Below are 27,404 nucleotides of genomic sequence, written 5' to 3'. Positions count from 1 at the left end.
TGTTTGAAGGTTGACCCTCCCCAGCTGTTCTGTGCTGACTTGATTGGTGGGACAAAGAGGGGGAAATGACGTGTGTAGGGGGAGTAGGAGGAGAAAGAGGAAATTGAGGCGCTCTCTCTCTCTCCCTCCCTCCTTCCCTCCTTCCCTCCCTCCCTCCCTCCTTCCCTTCCTCCCTCCCTCCCTCTCTCTCTCTCTCTCTCTCTCTCTCTCTCTCTCTCTCTCTCTCTCTCTCTCTCTCTCTCTGCGTTTGGAGAGAGGAAGGTGTGTGTGGAGATTGCTAGATCTAATCCCCTGACCTTGACAGTAAAAGATCAAGAATAAAGACATTTGGTGATCCTGACTCTGGCTGATTTCTGGGAAGACAGAGTTCCAGCATTTTGGGGCCCAACGTGGGGCTCAAACCCACGATCCTGAGATTAAGAGTCTCATACTCTACCACTGAGCTAACTATATATCAGCTCTTTAAGGAACTTCAAGAGTGAATGAGAAACCATCCAGGTAAGATTTATATTTTGCATGTCCACTCCCATAGTGAACTTCCAGGTCCTATTTTTGATGGTAATTCAAAGGCAGATAGCCTTCTAACCATGTTGGCCAATACTCCTTTATTTCAAGAAGCACAAGAATCTCATTCTATTTTTTTTTATTTTTTTGTATTTGTTTATTTCATTAAAATCAAAGCAATACAGTCTGCCAATAACAAAACATTCTATAAATAAGAGTAACAAAGACTACTATATTAGATGTCCTTCACAATAAAGAAAGTGATTCCCTCAATAAAGAGCAATACTTAAGAACAAGATCTGGCAGTTTGTAAATTATAGTTCATTAATTTTTACCCAGTGTTATAAAGATGAAAGCTAGGTGCAATTAGTTTGTAAAAAAAAATTAAGTACGAATTTACACAATGTTATAAATTATTTAAAAATATTTACATGATTTTTTTTATTTTATAATTATAATTTTTTGACAGTATATATGCATGAGTAATTTTTTTTATAACATTATCTCTTGTATTCATTTTTCCAAATTTTCCCTCCCTCCCTCTACTCCTTCCCCTAGATGACAGGCAATCCCATACATTTTACATGTGTTACAGTATAACCTAGATACAATATATGTGTGCAAATCCAGTTTTCTTGTTGCCCGTTAAGTATTAGATTCCGAAGGTATAAGTAACCTTGGTAGATAGACAGTAGTGCTAACAATTTACCTTCACTTCCCAGTGTTCCTTCTCTGGGTGTAGTTGTTTCTGTCCATCATCGATCAACTGGAAGTGAGTTGAATCTTCTTTATGTTGAAGATATCCACTTCCATCAGAATATATTTTCATACAGCATTGCTGTTGAAGTGTATAGTGATCTTCTGGTTCTGTTCATTTCACTCAGCATCAGTTGATGTAAGTCTCTCCAAACCTCTCTGTATTCGTCCTGATGGTCATTTCTTACAGAGCAATAATATTCCATAACATCCATATATCATAATTTACCCAACCATTCTCCAATTAATGGACATCCATTCATCTTCCAGTTTCTAGCCACTATGAAAAGAGCTGCTACAAACATTTTGGCACATACAGGTCCCTTTCCCCTCTTTAGTATTTCTTTGGGATATAAGCCCAGTAGTAGCAATGGTGGATCAAAGGGTATGCACAGTTTGATAACTTTTTGGGCATAGTTCCAAATTGCTCTCCAGAATGGCTGGATTCTTTCACAACTCCACCATCAATGTAGTAGTGTCCCAGTTTTCCCACATCCCCTCCAACATTCATCATTATTTGTTCCTGTCATCTTAGCCAATCTGAGAGGTGTGTAGTGATATCTCAGAGTTGTCTTAATTTGCATTTCTCTGATCAGTAGTGATTTGGAACACTCTTTCATAAGAGTGGATATAATTTCAATTTCATCATCTGAGAATTGTCTGTTCATATCCTTTGACCATTTATCAATTGGAGAATGGTTTAATTTCTTATAAATTAGGGTCAGTTCTCTATATATGTTGGAAATGAGACCTTTATCAGAACATTTAACTGTAAAAATATTTTCCCAATTTGTTTCCTTTCTAATCTTGTTTGCATTAGTATTGTTTGTACAGAAACTTTTTAGTTTGATGCAATCAAAATCTTCTATTTTGTGATCGATAATGATCTCTAGTTCTCCGCTGGTCATAAATTCCTTCCTCCTCCACAGGTCTGAGAGGTAGACTATTCTCTGTTCCTCTAATCTATTTATGATCTCATTCTTTATGCCTAAATCATGTACCCATTTTGATCTTATCTTGGTATATGGTGTTAAGTATGGATCCATATCTAATTTCTGCCATACTAATTTCCAGTTTTCCCAACAGTTTTTTTTCAAATAATGAATTTTTATCCCTAATGTTGGTATCTTTGGCTTTGTCAAACACTAGATTGCTATAGATATACCCTTTTTTGTCCTTTGTACCTAATCTGTTCCACTGATTGACTGGTCTATTTCTTAGCCAATACCAAATAGTTTTGGTGACTGCTGCTACATAATATAGCTTTAGATCAGGTACACCTAGACCACCTTCATCTGACTTTTTTTCATTAGTTCCCTTGCAATTCTCAACCTTTTTATTCTTCCATAAGAATTTTGCTGTTATTTTTTCTAGGTCAATAAAATAGTAAGAATCTCATTCTAAATATCATCAGCCTGCCTGAGCTTTATGTTTACAATTTGGAATAACAAGAGAAGAAGTTAGGAGCATAGTAAAAAGCTGTACAGCTTGCCTTCCTTTCCATGCTCCTATACTCCCTCCAGGGAAGAACCCTTGTGGTTTGAGACCTAATGAAATTTGGCAAATGGATGTGACCCATTATAAATCTTTTGGTCGTCTATCTTTTATCCAAGTCATGGTAGACACCTTTTCAGGATTCACTTTTGCAATGCCAGCAGCAAAAGAGACAGCCCGAGTGGTCACTGAATTCCTTATACAAGCATTTGCAATTATGGGTATGCCACAAGTAATAAAAACAGACAATGGACTTGCATATACGTCTAAATATTTTGCACACTTTTGTGCACAGTATAAGATTTTACATACCACTGGCATACCATTTAATCCTCAAGAGCAGGCAATAGTAGAGAGAAGAAACAGAGATATTAAGACACTCCTCCAAAAACAAAAGAAAGGGGGAGCCACGGGTAACCCTAGAGAACTTCTAAATTTAGTTCTCTATACTATACCATTAATTTTTAAATTTTTGACAAAGATGCACTGGCTCCGGAAGACAGGTTTTATAACCCACCAGAAGGACAGTGTCCAGTGCGAGCAGCTTCACTATCTTTAGATAATCGCCAGGTGATGTGGAGAGACCCAGAAAGTGGTGAATGGAAGGGACCAGATAGGTTAACTGCTAGGGGGAGAGGGTTTGCTTGTATCTCCACAGATGGAGAAGGAATCAGATGGGTGCCAACAAGCTATATTTGCCTTATCCATCAGAGAGAGATGGAGCAGACCCTTGAAATGAAGGAGAAGACCCAAGAAACATCAGGTGGTTCCGTTGCTGATTGTGCCCACCACTGAAAGAACCTGGCAGTTATGGCATTTGACTCATGGACATCAAAAATTGTTGGACTTGAAAATCCTCGGGAATCAATGGATTCTCTGAGATGTGATAAGACCATTATAGGACTTGAAAGCCCTCAGGAATCATTGGATTCTCTAAGACATCACAAGACTATTGTAGGACTTGAAAGTCCTCAGGAATCATTGGATTCTCTGAGGCATCATAAGACTGTTACAGGACTTCAAAACCTGTAGGGATTATTGGATTCCCTAGCATATAAAAAGACTGATGCGGAACTAACATGTGAAGCAATGGACAATAGATTGGTTTTGGACTATCTCTTGGTAGCTGGAGAGGGCATATGTGTGACTGGATGTTTACATACCTTCCATCTAGGACTTTTGGAAATCTTTTACGAAACCGGGTTGATTTATATTGTTTGTTATATCACTACTTGCAAGTACAATACATGTTTGTCACAGCACATCGAGCCTGCATTGACTGTGGGGAGAGTCATCACTAATAGCCTCTGTGTTATTGCTATGTGCTTGTGTAATAACGCCCATGCTGATGGTTTGTGCATACTTGTCTCTAATAAGACCTTTCAACCCAGAAAACCGCTAGCAATCCCCACTTCCCTTTGGTGCTTTTCATCTCCCTTCCTGAGAAGTCAGGGGGGGTGTGATTGCCTCCTTTTTGGGGTTCTCACCTCCCTGAAAAGTCAGGGATGTCGAGACCACCTGTGTTCTAAAACAAAAGAAAGCGGGAGATGTAAAGGGCTAGAATTGAGCAAATGCACTTGGATAATGGAGCATGTGAGACTAATTGCCAATTGGACGGTTCTCTATTAATTTGTTTGAAGGTTGACCCTCCTCAGCTGTTCTGTGCTGACTTGATTGGTGAGACAAAGAGGGGAAAGTGACGTGTGTGGGGGGAGTAGGAGGAGGAAAAGGAAACTGAGGTTCTCTCTCTCTCTCTCTCTCTCTCTCTCTGTGTGTGTGTGTGTGTGTGTGTGTGTGTGTGTGTGTGTGTGTGTGTTTGGAGAGAGAAAGGTGTGTGTGGAGATTGCTAGATCTAATCCCCTAACCTTGACCGTAAAAAATCAAGAATAAAGACATTTGATGATCTTGACTCCGGGTGATTTCTGGGAAGACAGAGTTCCAGCAGTCCTATTTTTCTACTCTGGATGAAAATAAAACACTCCTTCCACATGACAACCCTTCAGATAGTTTAAGATGGCTATTGTGTTCCCTGTATGGTGACTCTTTTCTTCTTGCTTATAAGAGCACAGAAGATAGGGACTTAATGCCATCACCATGCTGCTTAATTAAGTCTTGACTGATACACCTCCCTAGTTCTGCCTATGACAATAGTCTGCATTTAGGGAGAGATGAATTCATAGTTTGTATACAAATTTTCTTACTTCTTCGGGATGTACAAGTTCCCAGCTACAACATCCTGCTCCATGGTAGCCTTCATTTGGTGGTTGCTCAGCTTCTGTTTGTCTCGTCATGGACAGAAGCCTCATCCCCTCACAAAATTTCATTGTTAGGAAACTGCGTTAAACAAACAACTTGTGGGTGGAATCTAGGACTTGGAGTCAGGAACACTTGGGTTTATGTCCAGTCTTCAATGCTCACTGGCTGTGTAATCATGACAAGATGCTCATCCTCTGGGTCCCTAGTTCCTCCCAAACCCTTCCTTTATATAGAAACTGGACTTTACTCCACTAAATATCAGCTGCTCTGCCTGATTTCAACTCCAAAGAACCAGTTATCTCCTGTAACTACTCTTCCTCTTCCCTTTTCCAACCTCCTCCCCCCATTAGATTGTAAACTTCTTGAGGACAGGGACTGTCTTTCTTTTATTAATTACATCCCCAGAGCTTAGTATAATGCCTGGTACATAATAGATATTTAGTAAATGTTTTTTGAATTAGGTCAGATTTAGGTTAGGCACCTTTGGCAATAATGATTTTACAACTGCCTTGGGCTTACTTCTGTATTCTTCTAAGTCTTCTAAAAACTGAGTTTTATGGATGGATGCCAGGGATTCACATTGGATGCAGGACTGGTATGTAAATTTTGAAGGAGAAAGAACAGAGACCTCTGAATGTGATGTTGTGGGAGAGAGGGGAAACAATGGCACAGCCAATTCTCCCCAACACTATATTTCAGATGACTTTGTCCATAGGAGCCTTTAAGCAGTGCGTCTTTCTGGGAAGGGAATGTTTTCAGTGCATGAACAGATTTTTTGACTGTCTTGATTCACCCATTCACCAGATGAAGAAATTCCTTATAGAAATAGACAAGTGAAAACACTTGTTCCAGTGACAATAAAGGTGATTGAAGCAGGGGCTGTGGAGAGTTTAGAGTCTGGTCAGACATTGAAGAGAAGCTGATGTCATCCACTGCTTCCTAGGCCATTATCAGTTATCTTGATTTTTGTCTTTGGATTGACTTTGATCACTCTGGAAGAGAAAATGAGGTGAACAACTTTGTTCAACTTTGTCTCACTTAAATCCAATTCACACACAAGTAAAGAACAAGGAACAAACAACAATGAGAATAAAAAAAAAAAAAAAAAAAAAAACTCTTTAAGGTAGCTTTTATCAGATCCTGGGATAGACAGCCTGTTGGAGAGTTAACTGCTTGCATTGTGTTAACCTTTACTGGAAGTTGGGAGACCTGAATTTCCAGGCTGAGTTCTCTTCAGGGAAATGTGGAATCCAGCTATAATCAGCTTATGAAAGCTTGTTGTTTTATTTTCAGCCCCAGTATTTATTTCTCTAACTAAATACTACAAATCAGGGCCTGATTTATTGTTTTGTTAATTATCTAGCCTTAAGAAAGTGATAGAGAAAATATTAATGATGTAGATTAAAAGTAGTTAGTCTGTATGCACATTTTTTCTCCAGGGAGTAGATTTTTAAATATTTGCATTATTCCTACTTGTATGCTGTGTTGAACTCTAACCTGAAAAAGGTTTTTGGTTTTTGGCCTGGAGGATTGGAATTGAGATGGAGTGAAATGCTGTACTCTGTACCGCTAGTGGCTGTAGTAAGGGGAAAATGTATTAAAACTTTTATCTGATCTAATTAACCATTTGGCTTGTTGTTATTCAGTTGTGTTCAGACTCTTGGTAACCCCATTGATTAACAAATGGTTAATTGACCTTAACTGGAATAACTAAAAAGCATGCTGGGTCTAGTAAGGCTGAAATATGACATTTGAGTGACACATTCATGATTGACACATACTCTTTTGATAAAGAGATCCAGAGGTCTCTGGATGAGCAGTAAAGTGCTAGATGATTGACAGTCACCCATCTAGAGATCTTGACTATTGACAGAACTTAGACAACACTTTCATACTTGATGTACAAATTCACTAGAAGAAAAGAATCATCCATTTGAACAATCAATCAACCATTTATTTTTGAAGACTGCTCTAAGTTCCTCAAAAATGGAGACGCTTCCTTATCTTCCTCAACAGCTAGTACAATAATCTCTATATAATAGATATTTAATATTCAGGGTTTATTGAATGAATGAACCAATCCAAAACAGGTTACTAAGTAGTAGAGTTGAATACAACCATTCCTCTTTCCAAAAATAATCCAAAGGAATTTTGTGTTTGGACATGTATGAATTTCCTATTGAGAAATGTAAGGATAATTCAAATTTTTTTTCCTCATACATGTAGCCAGCATATTACATCTTACTTGCTTTGCACCATATTTTAAAGCAATCATTATGAGATTACAGGATTTAGACCTGTAAGGGAGCAGAGAGATTTTACAGATAAAAAAACTGGGTCCAGCGGTGGAATAAGTTGACCAAGTTATGCAGCTAATAAGTAGAAGAGCCTGGACTCAACCCCAGGTCTTCTAAGTCTTCTAAAAACTGAGTTTTATGCTCTCTCTACTCTATCAGGCACTCAGAGTACTCTGGGGAGGAAAGAAAAAAAGAGAGAATATTTATTATAGTGCCTACTACGTGCTGGGCACTGTTCTAAGCACACTTTACAAATAGTATTTCATTTTATCCACACAACAACCCTGGTAGGTAAGTACTAGTGAAGGGCTCCTGGTAACTAAGTGGGCCTTAGCAGAGAAAGCTTGAACTATTGCAAACAATCTGGAAGCCTCCCTACTCCCAGAAGTAAGCAGGAAGGATGGGATAACAATACTCCTGAGGTAAGTGGGAAGGAGCACTGGCAGGATTTTAATTGGGACCTTTTTTATTTTGTTTAAGTGGACTTTCTCTGGTAACCCCACCTATCAGAAAACCAAGTTATCATGTCAAACTCCTGAGATTATATTTCCCTCATAAAAGGACATAACACTACCTTACCAATTTGCTAACTTCTGTTGGAATTTAGTCTGCACTTGTATACTCCCATCATCTTTGATCTTGCAACAGCTAATTGGATGAGCACCCTGCTAGGGAACTTGCCCTAAAACCCCTTTTCCTTGCTGAAGACAGGGAGAATGACTGTACCCCATAAGTTCAACACTATTATTTATCCTCATTTTTGATTGAGTTAACTGAGGCAAACAAAGGTTAAATGACTTGCCCAGAGTCACAAGTATGTGAGGCTGGATTTGAATTTAGTGGGAGAATTGGATCAGGGTTTAGTTTTCACAGAGTAACAAAGCTTAAATTAGAGAAATGTAGAGAAATGAAACTTAAATCAGAAAAAATTGAAATTGAAACCTAAGAAATGGAACCTAAAGGGAAAACAAAAGCTTATGGAAGGGAGCCATAAATTAGATTAAGAAACACATTATAAAATGTAATCAGGGGTGGAGACTCAGACTTACTTGGAGGGAAGATGTAATTAAGTACTTACTCTTGGGGGTGAAAATGTAATGATATAATTAGGGGTGGAGATTAGAAGGGGTGGAATTAGATTCTCCAGACCGGCTATAACCTCTATTGTATCTAGTCAATGGGAAATCAGGGAGGGACTTGTGTTTTGAGATTGGGAATAAAAGATTGAGATTGGGAATAAAAGACTGCTTTTGTACTTAATAGGCATGCCTATTCTATAGGATACCTGCTGCTTTAGTTGCATAATAAAATGGACTTTTAACTTAACACCTCTCTTGAGTCCAAAGGAGTTATTTCTCACATTTGGACTGCCTGACTCCAGGCCAATTCCTTCCACTGCAATACCTATCTTCCTTATTGGACAACCAAATGGATCATTAATCCCATTTTATAGACCTGGAAATTAAAGCGATATAGAGATACCCCCCTAGAGGATCATTGAAGGCATCTGTCTCCATGGGCACTTTCTAGCATACTTTTCTTTTCTACTATTTAAGTAAATAATTTTATAGATAAATGATTAACTCATCACTGCAAATTGTGGCAGCCCTGTTTGTAGTGGCAAGAAACTGGAAACCAAATGCACAGCCATCAATTGGAGAATGGCTGAATAAATTATGGTATATGAATGTTATGGAATATTATTGTTCTGTAAGAAACGACCAGCAGGATGATTTCAGAGAGGCCTAGAGAGACTTCCATGAACTGAGGCTGAGTGAAATGAGCAGAACTGGGGGCTCATTGTACATGGCAACAACAAGACTATATGACAGTTCTGATGTAGGTGGCTCTCTTCAACAATGAGATTATTCAAACCAGTTCCAACTGTTCGGTGATGAAAAGAGTCATCTATACCCAAAGAGAGAACTGTGGGAACTAAATGTAGATCACAACATAGCATTCTCACTCTTTTTTGTTGTTCGCTTGCATTTTGTTTTCTTACTCATTTACTTTCCTTTTTGATCTGATTTTTCTTGTGCAGCAAAAGAATTGCATAAATATGTTTAGGCATATTGGATTTAACATATATTTTAACATGTATAACATACATTGGATTGCTTGCCCTTGGGGAGGAGGGAAAAATCAGAAACACAAGGCTATGCAAAAGTCAATGTTGAAAAATTATCCACACATATGTTTTGAAAATAAAAAGCTTTAATTAAAAAACAAACAAACAAACAACTCATCATTGCATCAGCTGTAGTGGATAACTCCAGACCTATGGCTAATAATTTTGCTCCTCAGGGAAGAACTTTGTTTCCCTAGTAAACAAGGCTATATAAAGAGAGACAGTATAGACTATTGCCTTATGAAGGAATAGAGAGACTAGGCTACTACAAAGATGCTGTTGTGGAAATGGTCACGTCAGACTTGGGAGGATGTAGCAAAAATAAGGATGAATGGAAGTTTTAACCTGAGGTTCAGGAAAGATGCCATCTGGGAAATGATTGTTGTGAATAAGGAGAATACAAGATAATTAGAATTAATGGAAATATCTAGCTATTTGTTTTAAATACTTTTATTTTTAAATATGTATTTACTTTTTATTAGAATTAATGGAAATTAATTAGAATTAATGGAATTAATTAGATGTTTAATTAGAATTAATGGAAATACCTGGCTATCTGTTTTAAATACTTTTACTTTTAAATATGTATTTACTTTTTATTAATATTATTTTATTTTTCCCAATTGCATGTAACATTTTTTAAACATTCATTAAATTTTTTTTTTTTAGTTTAAAATTTTCTCCCTCCTTCCTGAGACAGGATATAGGTTTAATAATAATAATTTGATATAGGTTTAAAATGTGCAATCATGCAAGATATATTTCTGTATTAGTCATGTTGTAAAAGAAAACAAAGACAAAAAAAAAAACCCTCAGGAAAATAATAAAGTAAAAAATAGTATGCTTTGATCTGCATTCATATTCCATCAATTCTTTCTCTGAAGGTAGAAGCAAGTTCCATCATAAGTCTTGGAATTATCTTGGATCAATATTTAAAACTTATTTTTACTAATCAGGTGCTAAGTTGAATTGTTTTAAGCTGCTAGAAAAGTGTAAGTATTATCAGCATCCTTAAATTTCAGTGCCTTAGGGAAAATCCCAGATTGTTCTCACATTAATTATGGCTCTGCATAGGAATATATAAGATCCCAATATGCAAACTGATCAGATCATTCCTCTGTACTGGACATATTGTACTTGTTCTCACTTGTAGAACTCTGACTAAATCATTAATGAAATTTATTTCAAACTGAACCTAGACTGCTGATTGAGTTATTGGTGTCATTAAGGTCTCAGCTACCAGGCCACTATCCATAGGTGGCCTTGGCTTCAAGTTAGCTGGTTCAAGTTCCAGACTCAACAGTTTGAAGTGTTAAAATCCCATCTTGCATTGTAACTAAAATGCACAGTCTCCATAACATAGTAATGCAATTATGAGGCAATTCCTCCCTCAAATGGGCTGTGGTTAAGAGCTCCACGAACAATTCATGTTTTATTCTAGTTTGATTTAGCCTAATGTGTTAGTAAAAGGATTCATTTCTTAGGATGTTTCACACTTAATTATGTACTAACTTTGCAGAGAGTGGATACTCCTTATAACATGCTAGGTGGTTGATTAAGTGAACATCCAAATGGACAATCAATAATTTACTTGAATACCTAAAAAAACCTTCTGAGGTTCCTGTGATGGGAAGAATATGACTCATGAACAATTCTCTACTGGTTTTTGTGAAGGTGAATTTTCTTTCTCTTGCTATACTCTTATAAAACCATAAGATTTTAAGCTAAAAAGGGCCTTGAACAATACAATACTCTTAACTCTCTCAATTAAGTGAAAAGGAAGTAGGCCTAAAGAGGGGTCATGATAATCCAAGTTCACTTATTAAAGTGGCCAATTCATAAGTAGGATTCAAGATTCTGAATCCAATGTTCTAGGGACTTTTGAGGAAATGGTAGAGTGAGGAATTGCAAAGAAGTCTATGTTCTCACAACATTGCCCTAAAAATAGCAATAGAAACATGTACCACTCTCTTCTCCCATGAACACAAAGCAAAACAGCCAGCAATTTTCTTTAAAAACTGAAACCCCCATCCCCATAGCATAGAAGAATAAATGGTTGAGATGAATCGCCCCCTTTGATTTCTAGAACATTCAAAAATACTATATCATCCCAGGTTAAGTACAGGAGAATATAACTGATGCTTAGTTACACACAAGTGGACCAGCTGTGGCCTGTCCTGGACAAATCACTCCCTTCAGACATGTTAAGCATCCATTATAATGTTAGACTCATTACAATGTTGGGTCCTCAATAAATCTTTGTTGGTAAAGTCATCTTTCCTATCTGATTGCTTGAATTTCATGTATTCTGAATATGATGATACTGTCAGCATATTTTAGTGATAGCTTTAATTTTGATCGCTCATTTTCATGCCCCAGAGCTGACAGCAACAAACTAATGGATTCTCCATTCTGGGAAATCTTAGTAGCAGGGTTCTATCTTTTACCAAAATGTAAGAATCATGATAATTAAAATAGAATGCTGCCTGCAACGAGTACTTTTAAAGTAATTCATAACCAGCAAACACACAGATGAAAGCAGATACGTGCCAGCTTCTGTAATGTTTGCTGCACCAATCTAGAAATAGTATCCTTTCCCTTACCAAATGAGAAATATTTTGCCAAAGAACTGATTGCTTGATGATTTAGGGAAAAATATGTGTGTAGAGTGATCCATTTCTGGTTTTCCCCAGCAAAGATGATTTTAAAAAAGCAAATATGGACATCAAATATTGAAATGGTTAAATTGAGTTTATCTTTATTGAATAAATCATAGTGTAAAACCACTGGTTAGAAGTATGGGAGAGACATGACAAACAGGTAAGGGAGGGAGAATCATTGTGGTTAATATCTCGTGTGGTACCACATCAGTTGGACTAGGGAAGCAATATGGTACAATGGAAAAAATACTGAATTTGGAGTCAGAGGGGCTTGGGTTCAAATTCTGACTTGATACTTATGTAAGCTTGAGGAACTTTTTTGGGTCTTTCTTTTTTCAATTGTAAAATGGAAGAGTTGAACGAGATAACCTTAACTAGATGATCTTGAAGATTCTCCCAACTGTAAATCTAAGGTCTGATGGTTCACAAATAGCTAACTCAAACCCCCAAGATTTCCTCTTCTATAAAAGGAAGGGGTTGGATTAAGTGACATATAAAGCCTTTTTAGCTCTGAGGTCATTGGATCCTCTTAGTGAGAAGTAGTATTTAAGGACAGGAGCAGGCCTAAGGGAGAATGGGGAGAAAGCTTCTCAATTCTCTTTTAGGAAAACTGATGAATACAGGTTTCTCTCCTCCGCTTTCCCCTTTTCAGGTAAAAATTATTTCCTTATAAAAAATGGGGGGAGGAGGAGATTAGGAGAAGAGGGGTGAAGGGTATATTTAAATACAAAAAGGACAGCAAAGTTAAAATAATTTGTGACATTTCAGTTTGTTGCCTTGTCATTAAGACCTTTGGTCTTATCATTAAGAACTAGCTCTAATAAGCCTATTGGTTAGAAACTTGCTTGATTCTGGGCAAGCATCCTGAAAATGATGGTAAGTTATGATTTTCGACCCTGTCAGGGAAACTTTACAATATTTTTCTTGCACACATGATAGCATCTGTACTTGTGGAGCTCCCAAACCTTCTTGGAGACAAGCCTCCTTCCTATTGCTATACACACATTTATTTGCTTAATTATTTATTTTGCCGAAAACCCTAAAAAAAAGCTATTAATGAAGAGAAGTTGTTTTAAAAAAATGGAAACAGGGGCAGCTAGGTGGCACAGTGGATAGAGCACCAGCCCTGAATTCAGGAGGACCCGAGCTCAAATCTGGTCTCAGACACTTAACACTTCCTAGCTGTGTGACCCTGGGCAAGTCACTTAACCCCAGCCTCAGAAAAAAGAAAAAAAAAAAAAAGAAAAAAAAATTCTAATTAAGGTGAAGTAGTACGTTTGGCTGTTTTCTTAGAATTTAGGGGTTGTGAATTTTTGAGCTGGAAGGGACTTCAAAACAAATTGACAGACTAGGAAGGGCCCTTAGAATATTACAATAATCTCTTAATTGGTTTCCCTGACTGAAGTCTCTCCCCTTTCCAAGTCATGTACCATAATCACTAGCTCAACAAGCAGCCAGATGATACAGTGGTCATGGAGGACCTAAGTTCAGATCCAGCTAAGATATTTAATAGAACTTTAACATATTTAACATGTATTGGTCAGCCTGCCATCAGGAGTGGGGGGGGAAGGAGGGGAAAAATTAGAACAAAAGATTTGGCAATTGTCAATGTTGTAAAATTACCCATGCATATATCTGGTAAATAAAAACTATTTTTAAAAAAAGATATTTAATAGATGTGTAAGATCATTAATTTCTATCTACTTTAGTTTCATCAACTGTAAAATAGGGATAATAATTGCAACCACTTTCCAAAATTGTTGGGAAGATCAACTGAAATAATATTTGTAAAGCACTTTGCAAAGTGCTTGGAATGTAGTAGGCATTTAATAAATGTTTGCTTACCACCATGTAAGCATTTATTATATACCAGGCCTTTGGATACAAATAAAATAAACTCACTATTTGCAAGGGACTTTTTACAAGGGAGACAAATACATATAGAGATACTAAGAATAATGTGTTTATATGCAGATGTGTGTATACATGTGCATGTGTGTATATATAATATATATTGTGTCAATATATTAAATATATGATTATAATAATATGTTTTATATCCATAAGGAGAAATAAATACAATGTGGATAAACATAAGGTAGTTTGACAAGGAGGGCACTGTAGTTGAAAAGATTAGGAAAGTTTTCCTATAACAGGGGTTCTTCCTCTGGAACTTATAAACTTGATGTTTAAAATATCTTGATAACTGTTTTTCTATATAATTGGTTTCCTTTACAATCCTATGCATTTAAAGACATTATTCTAAGAAGAGATCCATAGGCTGCATCAGACTGCCAAAAACATTCAGGTCATACAAAAGGTTAAGAATCCTTGAGGTAAAAGGTGGTGCTTGAGCTGCAAAGGAAGAAAGGGAAAAGATGAGGTAGGAGAATATTCCAGGCTTGAGGAACTATCCTGAAATTGGAGATATAGGTGTCCTTGTGTGGAGATAGAGAAAAGGTCAATTTGGCTAGATTGCAGATTTCTGGGAAGGGGATTAATAATGTCTAGTAGGACTAGACAGATCAGTTAGAACAAAGATGTGGAGGACTTTAAAAGCTAAACAGAAGAGTTTATATTTGATTCTAGAAGAAACAGGACACCATTGGAGTTGAATGAATATGGCCATTTCTGCACTTAGAAAAAAATCACTCTGGCTGAGGAATAGAAGACAGATTGAAGTGGGGAGAGACATGAATCAGGAAGACCAATTATTACAGGTCTCATTAACAAATTAGGTCTTCCCTCCCCCCTCACCTTCCTCTTCTAGGAATGCCTTTAAGGAGTCAAAGGGTAATTCTCTAAAGTTACTGACTTGAGATTGTTCTTAAGTTCCCCCTTCACCAATTTTCAGATGAGAATCTACTTAATCTGTCATCCTTAAGTAGCTTTCTGAAAAAGGTATCTACTAACATGGTACAGTGAGAACAGTTAGTACTAAGAATTCCTTCCCAAAATCAGTGATACACTATTTCCTAAGGATACGCAAAGTCAAGTAGAAATGACTCAGGTTTAAATTAAATTTTAGCAAAGGGATCCCTCACAGCTTCCAGTTGCTGGAAGACCTGTTGTAGCACTGAGTGTTTAAGAAATTCTCTTTAAACATGGTCCATTTGTCCTTGGTTCTTGATGCAAACGCCGAAATCAGTGGACCCAGGAATTTAGGTATTGAAGCCAATGATGGAGATCCAACATCCTTCAGACTCTTCAAAGCTAGAAAAAGCCGTCTCCAGATGATGGGAGTAGAGTACGGAAGGCGGCCTGAGCCTTTCCTTCTTCCCAGCCAATTCCTACCTGGAATGCATCCTGGAGCCCAGATAACTCCATGGTCATATATAGTTCTCTGAGAGCTTGCCCAACTTCCTTGGTCATTTTTCCTCTCTCTGCTCATTTCACTTGATCAAATGACTTTCAAAGACTTTTCACAGTCTAAAGCCTCTGTTTGAAATTGATGGGGCAGTTTATCACTTACTTCAGGTGACTCATTGAGACAGCTCCCCTCACCAGAATAGAAACACAGATTAAAGTCTAACTTCTCAGGGCAAATACATTTTGCTGATGGGCCAACTTGCATTTTTCTTTCTGAACCATTGTCTATTACCCACGCCCAGGGCAAGAGAGAGCAGCTGAGTAGTGCAGTGGACACAGTGCCTGGTCTGGAGCCAGGAGGATCTGACTTCAAATAGGGCCTTAGATGTGAACCTGGGCAAGTCACTTAACTTGCCTCAGTTCCCCGTCTGTAAAAATGAGAATCTAGTGGGGAAGGAAATGGCTAACAGCTCCACTACCTCTGCCAAGAAAACCCCATGTGTCGTCCATGGGACATGCAGTCCACATGCATAACTGCAAGTGGAAGAGAACTGAATTGGAGTCAAAAGACTCAAGATTAGTGTGATCTTGGCTGAATCCCTTCTCACTTCCTGGGCCTTAGTTTTTCCTTCTGTTGAGCAAGAGATTTGAATTAGATGATCTGAAACGTCTTGTAGCATCCCAATCTGATCAATGAGTTTTAGACCTGTATTTGCATACTGACCACCCAGCCTTGATTACGGACTAGAACTACATTTCCCGGCGGCCCGCGGGAGTGTAAGGGAACGCGGCCCAGCGAATGACGCTATTATAGTGCGCGGCGGGCTGTCTATAGCCCCGGCAGCCGGCTGGGCGAGCGGAGGCCGGGGCTGGTAGTGTTCGCTATGGCGGATGTGTTGAGCGTCGGGGTGAATCTGGAGGCCTTTGCTCAGGCCATTGGCGCCATCCAGGCGCTGCGTTCCAGCGTGAGCCGGGTATTCGACTGCTTGAAGGATGGCATGCAGAATAAGGAGACGCTGGAGGGCCGGGAGAAGGCCTTCATCGCCCACTTTCAGGACCACCTGCACTCTGTCAATCGGGACCTCAAGTACGTGCCCTCCTATCGGGCCTGGCATGACCCTGCCCCGCCCCCGCCAGGCCCCCCGGGATCCATCTCCTAGCCCTAGCCGAGCTTCTGGCCGCCCTGCTTCCCCTGGCCAATGGGGTCTTTCCAGGATTTCCCCCCTCACCCCATCTTCCGGTCCCTATCCCCGCCCGTCGAGCACTGTCACAGACCCCCAACTGGCCCTCCTCCTTTGCCTCCTCCCCACTTGTCTCCCCTTCCGTTTTCTTTCTATGACCTGCCCCCCACGTGCATCTCTTCCTTTCCCACTGTTCCAAAAACTGGGCTCCATCATCCCTGTTTTCCATTCTCCCTTCATTCCTCTTTCACGTCCCTCCCCCTCAAAGTGGCCTAGCTGGGTTAAATTGTTTTTATTTGTTTTTTCATCCAACCACCCTACCCAGCCCTTTTCACAGGTCCGGATCTGCTTCCCATAGGAATTGGTCAGTGACAATTATAACTTATAGGGACTTTAGATATGAATAAAGGAGTTCCAGAACTATTAATTGCCTCTCAAAAGGTTTCACAGATAATGGCTGAAGCAGGATTCAAACCCAGATTCTGTGGCTCCGGCTTCAGCTCCGGTACCTGACCCAAACTAGAAGTTCATAAATGCTTCTTGATTGATTTATTGTCCTTTCTGCTACACTATACTGCCTCTTTTTTTCTCCCTTGCCTCCTCTTCCCTTTCCAGGAATAATTCCCACTTCCTTCTCCAGGAATATAGTGCTCATTCATCTCTGAAGACCTGACTGACACTGTATGCACTTAGGAAGGTTCGCTCTTAGTATTGGAGCTCATTTTTCACAATACTCTTGATATTACCTTCCATTCATTTCATGCTTTGCTGATTTCAGTTATGTATTTCATCTTCCCAGCAGTTCTGTGAGGTAGGCAGAGCAGCTCATTTTATGGTGGTTTGAGGGCTAGGATTTTTTTGATTGTTGCAACTTTGTTTCCTTAGCAACCAGATGGAAAGAGGAGGTGGGATAGAGGAGGAGGCCAAATGATGGGTACATCAGTTTTTCACTAAGTTGCTGGCATTCCTTTTTTTGGGGGAAAGCCAGACAAACACATTCCCCTCCTACAGAAATTCACTGGTTTTTTTTTTTTGGCATTGTGCCACTTAATGCTTTACTAGGGTGAGGGAATGCTTTTATTACTTTCTTTATGCTTTCATCTTCCGTTTCTACCTTCTCTAAAGTTGATTGTCTTTGTAAAGTTCACAATGCTGTGATATGCATACTGTGGTATGAAGTTTGAGGTGGTTGTTGATCCTTTTTGCAACCTTTATTCATAAATCCTTATGCAGTGGCTCCAAGGATAATAATTTGAGACTTTCTAGTGAAAATGATATTGGCACCTATACCTAGAAAGGTTTTTTCTTTGCTGTTTGGGACTATCCCTTCAGAATACTTTTGGAAGCTGCTTATGCTTTTGGATCTCTTTGGGGTGGTTAGCAATTTCAGGGGACATTAAAGTGCCTTTTTTATACCGCCTTGTTGGTGTTTTCTTCATTCTATTTGTTTATGTTACCTGTTTTTTGTTTTGTTAAGATTTGCCATCTGTGAAAAACATCCTATGCATATCTGGCACTAAATAGTCATCATTTGTTTAGGTATTTGCTGCTCTGGCAAATTTAATAATTTATACTGTGGGTCTCTAAACTGTTCATGCAGAGATTGTTGTGGCACATTTATAAATTCAAATCAACTGAAGTAACCAAGCATTTATTAAGCCCCTACTATGTGTCAGGCACTTTGCCACATGTTGGATATATAAAGACAGACGTGCAGCATGTAAATAACTATATAAGAGTATATTTACAGGATAAATTAGAAATGATTTCTAGGGAGACATCAATAAAGAATATTGGGAAAATCTTGCAGAAGGTGGGATTTTAGCTGATATTTGGAGAAAGCCAGGGAAGTCTGGAGGTGATAAGGATTGAGAGAATTTCGGGTATGGAGGATTGTCCAGATCTGACACAGTATTTTGTTTGAGAAACAGCAAAGGGGCCAATGTTATAGGATCATAATAGAAAGGAAGGAGATAAGCATTATATGTAGTATACTATTATATGCATTATGTCACTTGTTATATGTCTTATTATATACATATAATATATAGCATACTCTAACAGGCACTGCACTAAATGCTTTACAAATATTTCATTCAATCCTCACATCAATCTAGTGAGGCAGATGCTATTATCTCCATTTTGCAGTAGTAGACAATGAGGTAAACAAGGATTGCCAGGGGTCACTCAGGTGGCAAGTCTTAGAGGTTGGATTTGAACTCAGGTCTTCTTAACTTGATGGCCAACTCTCTGACTGAGGGGCAAGGTAGGTTATGAAGGACTTTAAAAGCCAAACAGAAGATTTGATATTTGATTCTGAAGGTAATAGGGAATCACTGGCGTTCACTGAATTGAGTGTGCTGTTGACATGGTCAGATCTGATGTTTAGGGAGATAATTTAGGTAGTTGAATGGAGGATAGACTGTCATGTGGAGAGTCATGAGATAGGGAGATCAATAAGGCTTTTGCAAAAGTCTAAGTGTGAAATGATGAAGACCTATACCATGATTGTGGTAGGGTCATAGGAAAGAAGGGGGTGTATAAAAGAAATGTTGTAAAGGTAGATTCAATAGGACTTGGCAATGGATTTGATGGAGCTGGAGGAAAAGGGAGAGAGGTTATCAGTCTGGATGACTGGGAGAATGGTGGTCTCTCAGCTGTAATAAGGAAGTTAGAAAGGGGGGATTTGGGGAAAGATGATGAATTCAGTTTTAGACATGTTGAATTGAGGTGCCCTTGGGACATACAGTTCAAGATATCCAATAGGCAATTAAAGATGCAAGCCTGGAGGTTAGTAGAGAGATCTGACGATTATTGAGTCCTTTCTTTTTTTCATTTTTCCTTCAAATGGAATTTTAGAAAATTCATTAAATTCTTCATTTTGGGGGGCATATTATTGATTGTCATGCTTTTAAATTTTTTCATTTTAGGAATAATATTCCTGAATCAAAATTATTTTGTAGCTAATCTCCTTTTATGTTATTTTAATTGTCTTAAGCCTTTATAATGTCTCAAAACCTCTTTTCTGTTTTAAGAAATCATGAGCTAACACATCAGTATTTATCCTTGACTGTAGTGGATCCATTAGGGAATTTATATATAATCTGGCATAAATTATTGTCTTTGGTTTTTAAATTTTTAATTTAAAATTCTTTTTATTAATAGTTTAAAAAACTGATTTTATTTCTCAGTTCCACATTTTTCATTTTCTGCCTTCATACTGTCTCTTGTAACAAAAACATAGTTAGGCAAAACATTCATAGGATTTATTCAGTGTTATGAACTAGGCATATATCTCATGCTACATTTATAGTCCCTCATCTCTCTATCAAAAGGAAGGAGGCATATTTTATTATCAGGTCCCTGGAATTAAAACTTAGTTATTGCATTGATGACATTGTGGTGCAGGGAAAGAGTTCTGCACTTGGCACCAGAGGTATTTGGGATATGACTTTTGGCATGTATGTATCTTTCCTAATACTCAGTTTTCTGATCTGTAAAATGAGAAAAGTTAACTTCTAAGACCCCTTCTGTCTTTAATTTATTCTATAATACCTTTAAGTATTGTTTTTCTTTACATTTTTGGACATGGTATGCATTCCCTGGTTTTGTTTATGTTGCCTCATTTCATTCAAGTCTTCCTAAATTTCTCTTTGATTTTTCTTATTTTTGCCAGTTTGCTAGATGTGAGGTGAAACATCAGTTTCTTTAATGATTTGGAGAAACTTTTTTTTAATATGATGGTTAATCACTTATATTACTTTTTCAGGGCACTCTTTGCTCATATTCTTTGACTGCTCACATATTGGGGAATCACTCTTATGATTAATTTTTTTTCCCTTTCATTTTTAGTGAACTAGAACGTCTGAGTAACTTGGTAGGCAAGCCATCTGAGAACCACCCTCTTCATAATAGTGGATTGTTAAGCCTAGATCCCGTTCAGGACAAGACTCCTCTCTATAGCCAGCTTCTTCAAGCATATAAATGGTCGAATAAGGTAAAAGAAAAGCTTCATGTTTGTCTGTCTGTCTGTCTTTCTATCTATCTATCTATCTATCTATTTATCTATCTGTCTCTACCTATTTGCTCAACTATATATATCATACTAGTAAATATTCCTGGGTATTATTATTATTTTTTAAAATAGTTTTATTTACCAGATATTTACATGGGTAATTTTACAACATTAACAATTGGCAAATCTTTTGTTCCAATTTTTCCCCTCCTCCCCTCCCCCCCGCCAGATGGCAGATCGACCAATACATGTTAAATATGTTAGAGTATAAATTAAATGCAATATATGTATACATGACCAAACAGTTGTTTTGCTGAACAAAAAGAATCGGACTTTGAAATAGTGTACATTTAGCCTGTGAAGGAAATGAAAAATGCAGGAGGACAAAATTAGAGGGATTGGGAATTCTATGTAGTGGTTCATAGTCATCTCCCAGAGTTCTTTCCCTGGGTGTAACTGGTTCAGTTCATTACTGCTCTATTGGAACTGATTTGGTTCATCTCATTGTTGGAGAGGGCCACGCCCATCAGAATTGATCATCATACATTATTGTTGTTGAAGTATATAATGATCTCCTGGTACTGCTCATTTCACTCAGCATCAGTTCATGTAAGTCTCTCCAGGCTTTTCTGAAATCATCCTGCTGATCATTTCTTACAGAACAATAATATTCCATAATATTTATATACCGGGTATTATTTTTTGATGGAGAATGAAGGTATGCTATATTAACTTTTTGAATCATGTAATTGGATAGTGTGTCAACTAAGTCAAATACATTCAGCACCTGCTGTGTTCAATGTATGTTGATGAGCAAGGGTATAGAATAGAAAACAATACCTTTCCTTCAAAGAGATTACAATCTAATTTGTGTGGGTAGATGTGGCTGTGACGTCTATACAAAACAGAATGAGATAGGAGCAAAAAATGAAATCTAGACAAAAACTATATATAAGAAAATAAAAGTCCTTATTTATCAATAATATCTAATTTCTGTTTTTAAAGATCTCTATATTTGGAAGTTTCAGAACATCACTAAAAGAAATAATATTGTATTACTTTGAAATCTCAAAGTTCATTCTTTTTTTTTTTAAATTTTATTAATTTTATAATTATACATTTTTTGACAGTATATATGCAGGAGTAATTTTTTTATAACATTATCCCTTGTATTCATTTTTCCAGATTTTCCCCTCCCTCCCTCTACTCCCTCCCCTAGATGACAGGCAATCCCATACATTTTACATGTGTTACAGTATAACCTAGATATAATATATGTGTGTAAATCCAATTTTCTTGTTGCACGTTAAGTATTGGATTCTGAAGGTATAAGTAATCTGGGTAGATAGACAGTAGTACTAATATTTTACATTCACTTCCCAGTGTTCCTTCTCTGGGTGTAGTTGTTTCTGTCCATCATTGATCAGCTGGAAGTGAGTTGGATCTTCTTTATGTTGAAGATATCCACTTCCATCAGAATACATCTTCATACAGTATTGTTGTTGAAGTGTATAGTGATCTTCTGGTTCTGCTCAATTCACTCAGCATCAGTTCATGCAAGTCTCTCCAAGCCTTTCTGAATTCATCCTGCTGGTCATTTCTTACAGAGCAATAATATTCCATAGCCTTCATATACCACAATTTACCCAACCATTCTCCAATTGATGGACATCCATTCATCTTCCAGTTTCTAGCCACTATGAAAAGAGCTGCTACAAACATTTTGGCACACACAGGTCTCTTTCCCCTCTTTAATATTTCTTTGGGATATAAGCCCAGTAGTAGCACTGCTGGATCAAAGGGTATGCACAGTTTGATAACTTTTTGGGCATAATTCCAGATTGCTCTCCAGAATGGTTGGATTCTTTCACAACTCCACCAACAATGTATTAGTGTCCCAGTTTTCCCACATCCCCTCCAACATTCATCATTATTTGTTCCTGTTATCTTAGCCAATCTGACAGGTGTGTAGTGATATCTCAGAGTTGTCTTAATTTGCATTTCTCTGATTAGTAGTGATTTGGAAGAGATTGTTCATTCTTTAGTGAAAAAGAGTATTTTTTAGTCCATGTGTTATGTGGTTCACATTTAATGTTCACATGTTTATCCACTTTGAGTTTTTTTCTGGTTTATTACCAGAAAATTATCAGATTCTTTTCTACAATGTCTCTATAGGAAACTATAGCACAATTCCCTCTATGACAGATTGTTCTTTTTTGTTTTAAATATTTATTTATTTTAAACATGCATTTTTAAGAATTTTGAGTTCCAAATTGTTCCCCTCTCTCCCACCCTTTCATCACCCACCGGGAAGGCAAACAGTATCAGTTGTACATGTGAATTCATGAAAAACCTATTTCTATATCAGCCACGTTGCAAAAAGAAAAAAAGAAAAGACAAAAATTTAAAAAGCAAGAAAGATAAAGAAAGTGAATAAAATATGCTTTCCTCTGCACTGAGAATTCATTGGATCTCTCTGAAGTTGGATAACATATTTCATCATGGATCCTTTAGAATGTCTTAGATCATTCTCTTGAATAGACTAGCTAATTGATCATTGTTATAGTATTGTTGTGTGTGTATAGTGTTCTGGTTCTATTCACTTCACTTTTCATAAGTTCATATACATTTTTCTAGATTCTTCTGAAATGATTCTGTTGTCATTTTTTGTAGCATGGTAGTATTCTGAACTGATCATTTACCATTTATTCAGCCATTTCCCAAATGATGGACATTCCCTCCATTTCCAATTCTTTTTACATGGCAGGGCCAATCTTGGACTGAGAGGGGTGATAATTTTTGATGTATTAATAGTAAATTTTTATTAAGCCACTACTATGTAGCAAGCACTATATTAAGAGTTAGGGATTCAAGTAGAAAAAAAAAAAAAGCCAGCCCCTGCCCTTAAAGTCTGATGGAGGATAGACAACACACACACACACACAAAAAAAAAAACCTGAAAAAGGCCTTGGTAGGTATGCAGTGTAGCTAGAAATGAAATAATTTAAGCTGTGTTGTCCCTTTGGTCCCATCCTGCAATTAGAGAGGCTGAAGGTAATGATGGGATGGAGTCCTAAGGCTAATGAGTCTTTTTAGGAAGATGAGGTTAACCCAGGAGTGAGCATGGAGTTCACATTCCCCAAAGGAATATGGGCAGGTGAAGAAAGTATACTTAGGAAATAGTCTTATGGTATAGAGCATAGGAAAAAAAATGGAAGGAAACTCGTGTAGTTTTAAAATAGCAAAAATGTCTCGAGAAAGAAACACTGTACTAACAAAATCCTTTTTAGACATGAGAAGATGTTTTGCTTTTCTCCAGAATTGTTTTTATGTATAGGACTTAAATTTAAGACCTGTAGGATGATTTAAGAAGTTTTGGAAAAATAGAACTGCTTCTGGGAAAGTTAAGTTGCCAGGACAAGCTTGGAGCTGGCTGTGACCAGAGGAAGTCCTTTTTTTTTTTTTTAATTATAGCTTTTATTGACAAAACATATGCATGGGTAATTTTTCAACACTGACCCTTGCAAAAACTTCTGTTCCATCTTTTTCTCTCCTTCCCTCCATCCCCTTCCCTAGATGACAGGCAGTCCCATACATGTTAAATATGTTAAAGTATGTTAAATACAATATGTATACATATTTATACAGTAATCTTGTTGCACAAGAAAAATCTGATTTAGAAAGAAGGTAAAAATAACCTGGGAAGAAAAACAGAAATGCAAGCAAACAATAACAGAAAGATTGTAAATGCTATGTTGTGGTCCACACTCATTTGCTGGGTGTAGCTGGTTCTTTTCATCACTGATCAATTGGAACTGATTTGGATCCAGAGGAAGTCCTTTTGACTTTAACTTGGTATTGAGCTCTTTCTCTCTCTTCTCCCTCTTCCCACTTCTCTTTCTTTTTTTTAGTTCTCCATTTGTGTGGGAGGCTAACTGTACCTTGGTTTCTTCTGGTTATAGTGTTTCTTCTTGGAATTTCTCGTCTGATACTAGTTCATAGGATCACGGGAATTAAGAGTTAGAGGATAACCTAGAAATTATCTAGTATAATTCTATATGAGTTATTATTACAAATGAGAAAACTGAGGACTATAAAAGTTAAGGTACTCTAGGTTATACAGGTAGTAAATATTAGAGATGAGATTCAAATCCTGGTTTTAAATCCATTGTTCTTATCTCAGAGCTGTGCAGAACCTTAGACATCATCTAGTATAACTCCCTAATTTGACATTTGAGAAAAATTGAAGCCTCAACAGGCAAATGATTTATTCAAGTTCACATAGGTGAGTGAAAGGATCTTCAAAGTCAGCTGCCTTTCCACTGTCTCAATCCATTGTTCTTTGCTAAATATATGACTTTAGGTAAGTTACTTGACATTTCTGAGCTTAGTTTAAAGAACATCTGCACTCTGCAAATGAGAGAGTTGAATTAGATGATTTGCAATGTCCTTTTCAAGTTTTAACATTTTGTAACTTGGGTCATTCGGTCAAAAAAGCATCTATTATGTGGTACTATATTAAGCTCTGGAGATAGGAAGAAAGGCAAAAATATATCCTTGCCCTCAAGATGTTCATATTCTAATGGGGAGACAACAAGCTAAGAACTTTGTACATTAAGAATATATAGGGTGGGGGCAGCTAGGTGGCGCAGTGAATAGAGCACCAGCCTTGAATTCAGGAGGACCCAAGTTCAAATCTGGTCTCAGACACTTAACACTTCGTAGCTGTGTGACCCTGGGCAAGTCACTTAACCTCAGCCTCAAAAAAAAAAAAAAAAAAAAAAAGAATATGTAGAGTAAATGAGAGATAATCTCAGAGGGAAGATGGAAGGTAGAGGTAAAGTGGGAGAGCATCTTAGATAGAACATACCACTGCAGAGATATGGAGGTGAGATGGGAGTGTTGGCTTCAAGAATTGTAAGAAGACCAGTGTTGATTGTCAGCCACAAAGGTATTCTTTTAGAATATACATATATACAAAATGTGTTATGTAAATGTACATATTGTTACCCCCAGAGCCAGGATTCATGGATGCTGACTGGTCAAGAGGAAAGTGACTTAGATACAGATGCTAAAAAAAAAAGTTGAGATTCACAGATCTGTAGTCAACCTAAGCCATTACAAGAATAGCAAAAAGCCACAGGAAAGCAAAGCAGTAGGGATAAAGATGTAGTCTTCTTCAGGAGTCCTTGTGACTACTTTTTTTAATCTCCCATTTCCCTTTCAAAATTGTCCTTGATGTTCACTTTAATCTAGTTTTATATGGTTTAAAGTGAGACCATCTGGGGCAATGGGCATGCAGGTGATTTATTCCATTGCTAGGGTTTTGTCAGAAATTTTAGACCCTCCTGGTTGTGGGACTTCAGACTTTAGTCATAAAAGTGCCTACACTGTTGTTTCCCTTGCTTAAAGTTGATTGTGGCAGAAGAGGGGTATTTCTGGAGTAATTGTCATTGAATGGAGAGAATATTATCATCAAAATAAAGAACTTTGCCATTTCATTGAAATGGTTACATTTAAGTCTTTTCCTATATTTTGAGGACAAGCTAAATATGGTTTACAAATCTCAGAATAATTAGGGATACTTCTTTACAGTGAGAGAAGGTATTTTTAAAAAATTGATTTTGATGGCAATTTCAATAAACTTTAGATGAAAAATGCCTTTGGTAACTAGAAAGGGAACTATGGACACTGCAGATTGAAGCATACTATTTTTGTCTTTTTTTTTCCCCTTCTGCTTTTTTTATTTCTCTGGTTTTTCCCCTTTTGTTCTAATTTTCTCTCCCAACATGACTCATATGGAAATGTGTAAAAATTGAATGTACATATATAACCTAAAAATTTTTTTTTAAAAATTTTTGATAAATTTTGTTTCTCTCTCTTTAGAATTTAAGGAAAAGGAGAGGGGCTGTGAGGGTGTTTTGGACTTTCTTTTTATTTTGTTTTACTAGCACAGTGCTGGGCACTTAGTAAACACTTGATTAGTTGTTTAGATAGGATTAGGTGTTTTTTACCACCAACTTAATAGTATTTTACTTTTTCCAAATACATAAAGAGAATAGTTTTCAACATTTACATTTTTATAAGATTTTGGTTTCCATTTTTCTCTCTCCTTACCTCTATCTCTGTCCTCCCCACTCCCCAAGATGGCAAGCAATCTGACAGAAGTTATATATGTACAATCATGGTAGGATTAGTTTGACAATTACTATTTTATGATAAAATTTGAGATCTGGTTGTCACATCAAACCCTATTCATTCCTACTTTTTTCTCATTTATAATGTTTTTTTTTTTTCAATTTAATTAGTATATCATTGACTATACATTAATTTCAGTAGTATCATTTTTATTGTATTGGCACAGACTAGATAAGAACATTGAGTATTTCTTTTTTTGTATAGCTAATCCTTTAATCAAAATTGTTTTCACATACACACAGTACACATACCCACACACACAATCCTTTTTGTCTTTGTAGGTTGGTTTTTCAATATTTAATATATTTTGTCTTTTTAAAAAACTGTACTTTATTTTAATATTTATTTTTTTAAAATTTTGAGTTCCAAATTCCCTCCCTCCCTCTTGTACCAATTTTACCTATTGAAAAAGGCAAGCAATTTGATATAAATTGTATACTTAAAATCATGCAAAATTTTCTTATCTTAAATGGCATTTCAGAAGATAAAACTAATTCCAGACATAATATCAATTGAAAATACAAGTAGACAAGAAAGGGTTAGATCAATTAATACATGACAAATTCATAACAAATTGTTAGGGAAGCCAGATATGTTTGGAGGTGG

At 37.1% G+C, this 27,404-nt stretch overlaps 1 protein-coding gene across 2 annotated transcripts in view; it reads left to right on the top strand.

Annotated features, from left to right (window-relative positions):
- The first annotated feature begins 16,217 nt into the window (after positions 1-16,217).
- The window catches only part of MED27 (mediator complex subunit 27), a 303,253-nt gene continuing 292,066 nt past the window's right edge, over positions 16,218-27,404 (top strand). For both annotated transcript variants that reach the window (XR_012486892.1, XM_074293936.1), the window contains exons 1-2: positions 16,218-16,491; positions 20,438-20,582. Coding sequence is in view for 1 of the 2 variants with exons in the window: in XM_074293936.1 (XP_074150037.1) it covers positions 16,289-16,491; positions 20,438-20,582 (348 nt within the window). In the remaining variant the exon portion in view is untranslated. The remainder of the gene's footprint in view (positions 16,492-20,437; positions 20,583-27,404) is intronic.

This window comes from Sminthopsis crassicaudata, chromosome 2, assembly GCF_048593235.1.
Source record: "Sminthopsis crassicaudata isolate SCR6 chromosome 2, ASM4859323v1, whole genome shotgun sequence".
In the NCBI taxonomy this organism is placed as follows: Eukaryota; Metazoa; Chordata; class Mammalia; order Dasyuromorphia; family Dasyuridae; genus Sminthopsis; species Sminthopsis crassicaudata.
Note: the sequence above shows the minus strand (reverse complement) of the source record. Positions and strands in the feature narration are given on the sequence as shown.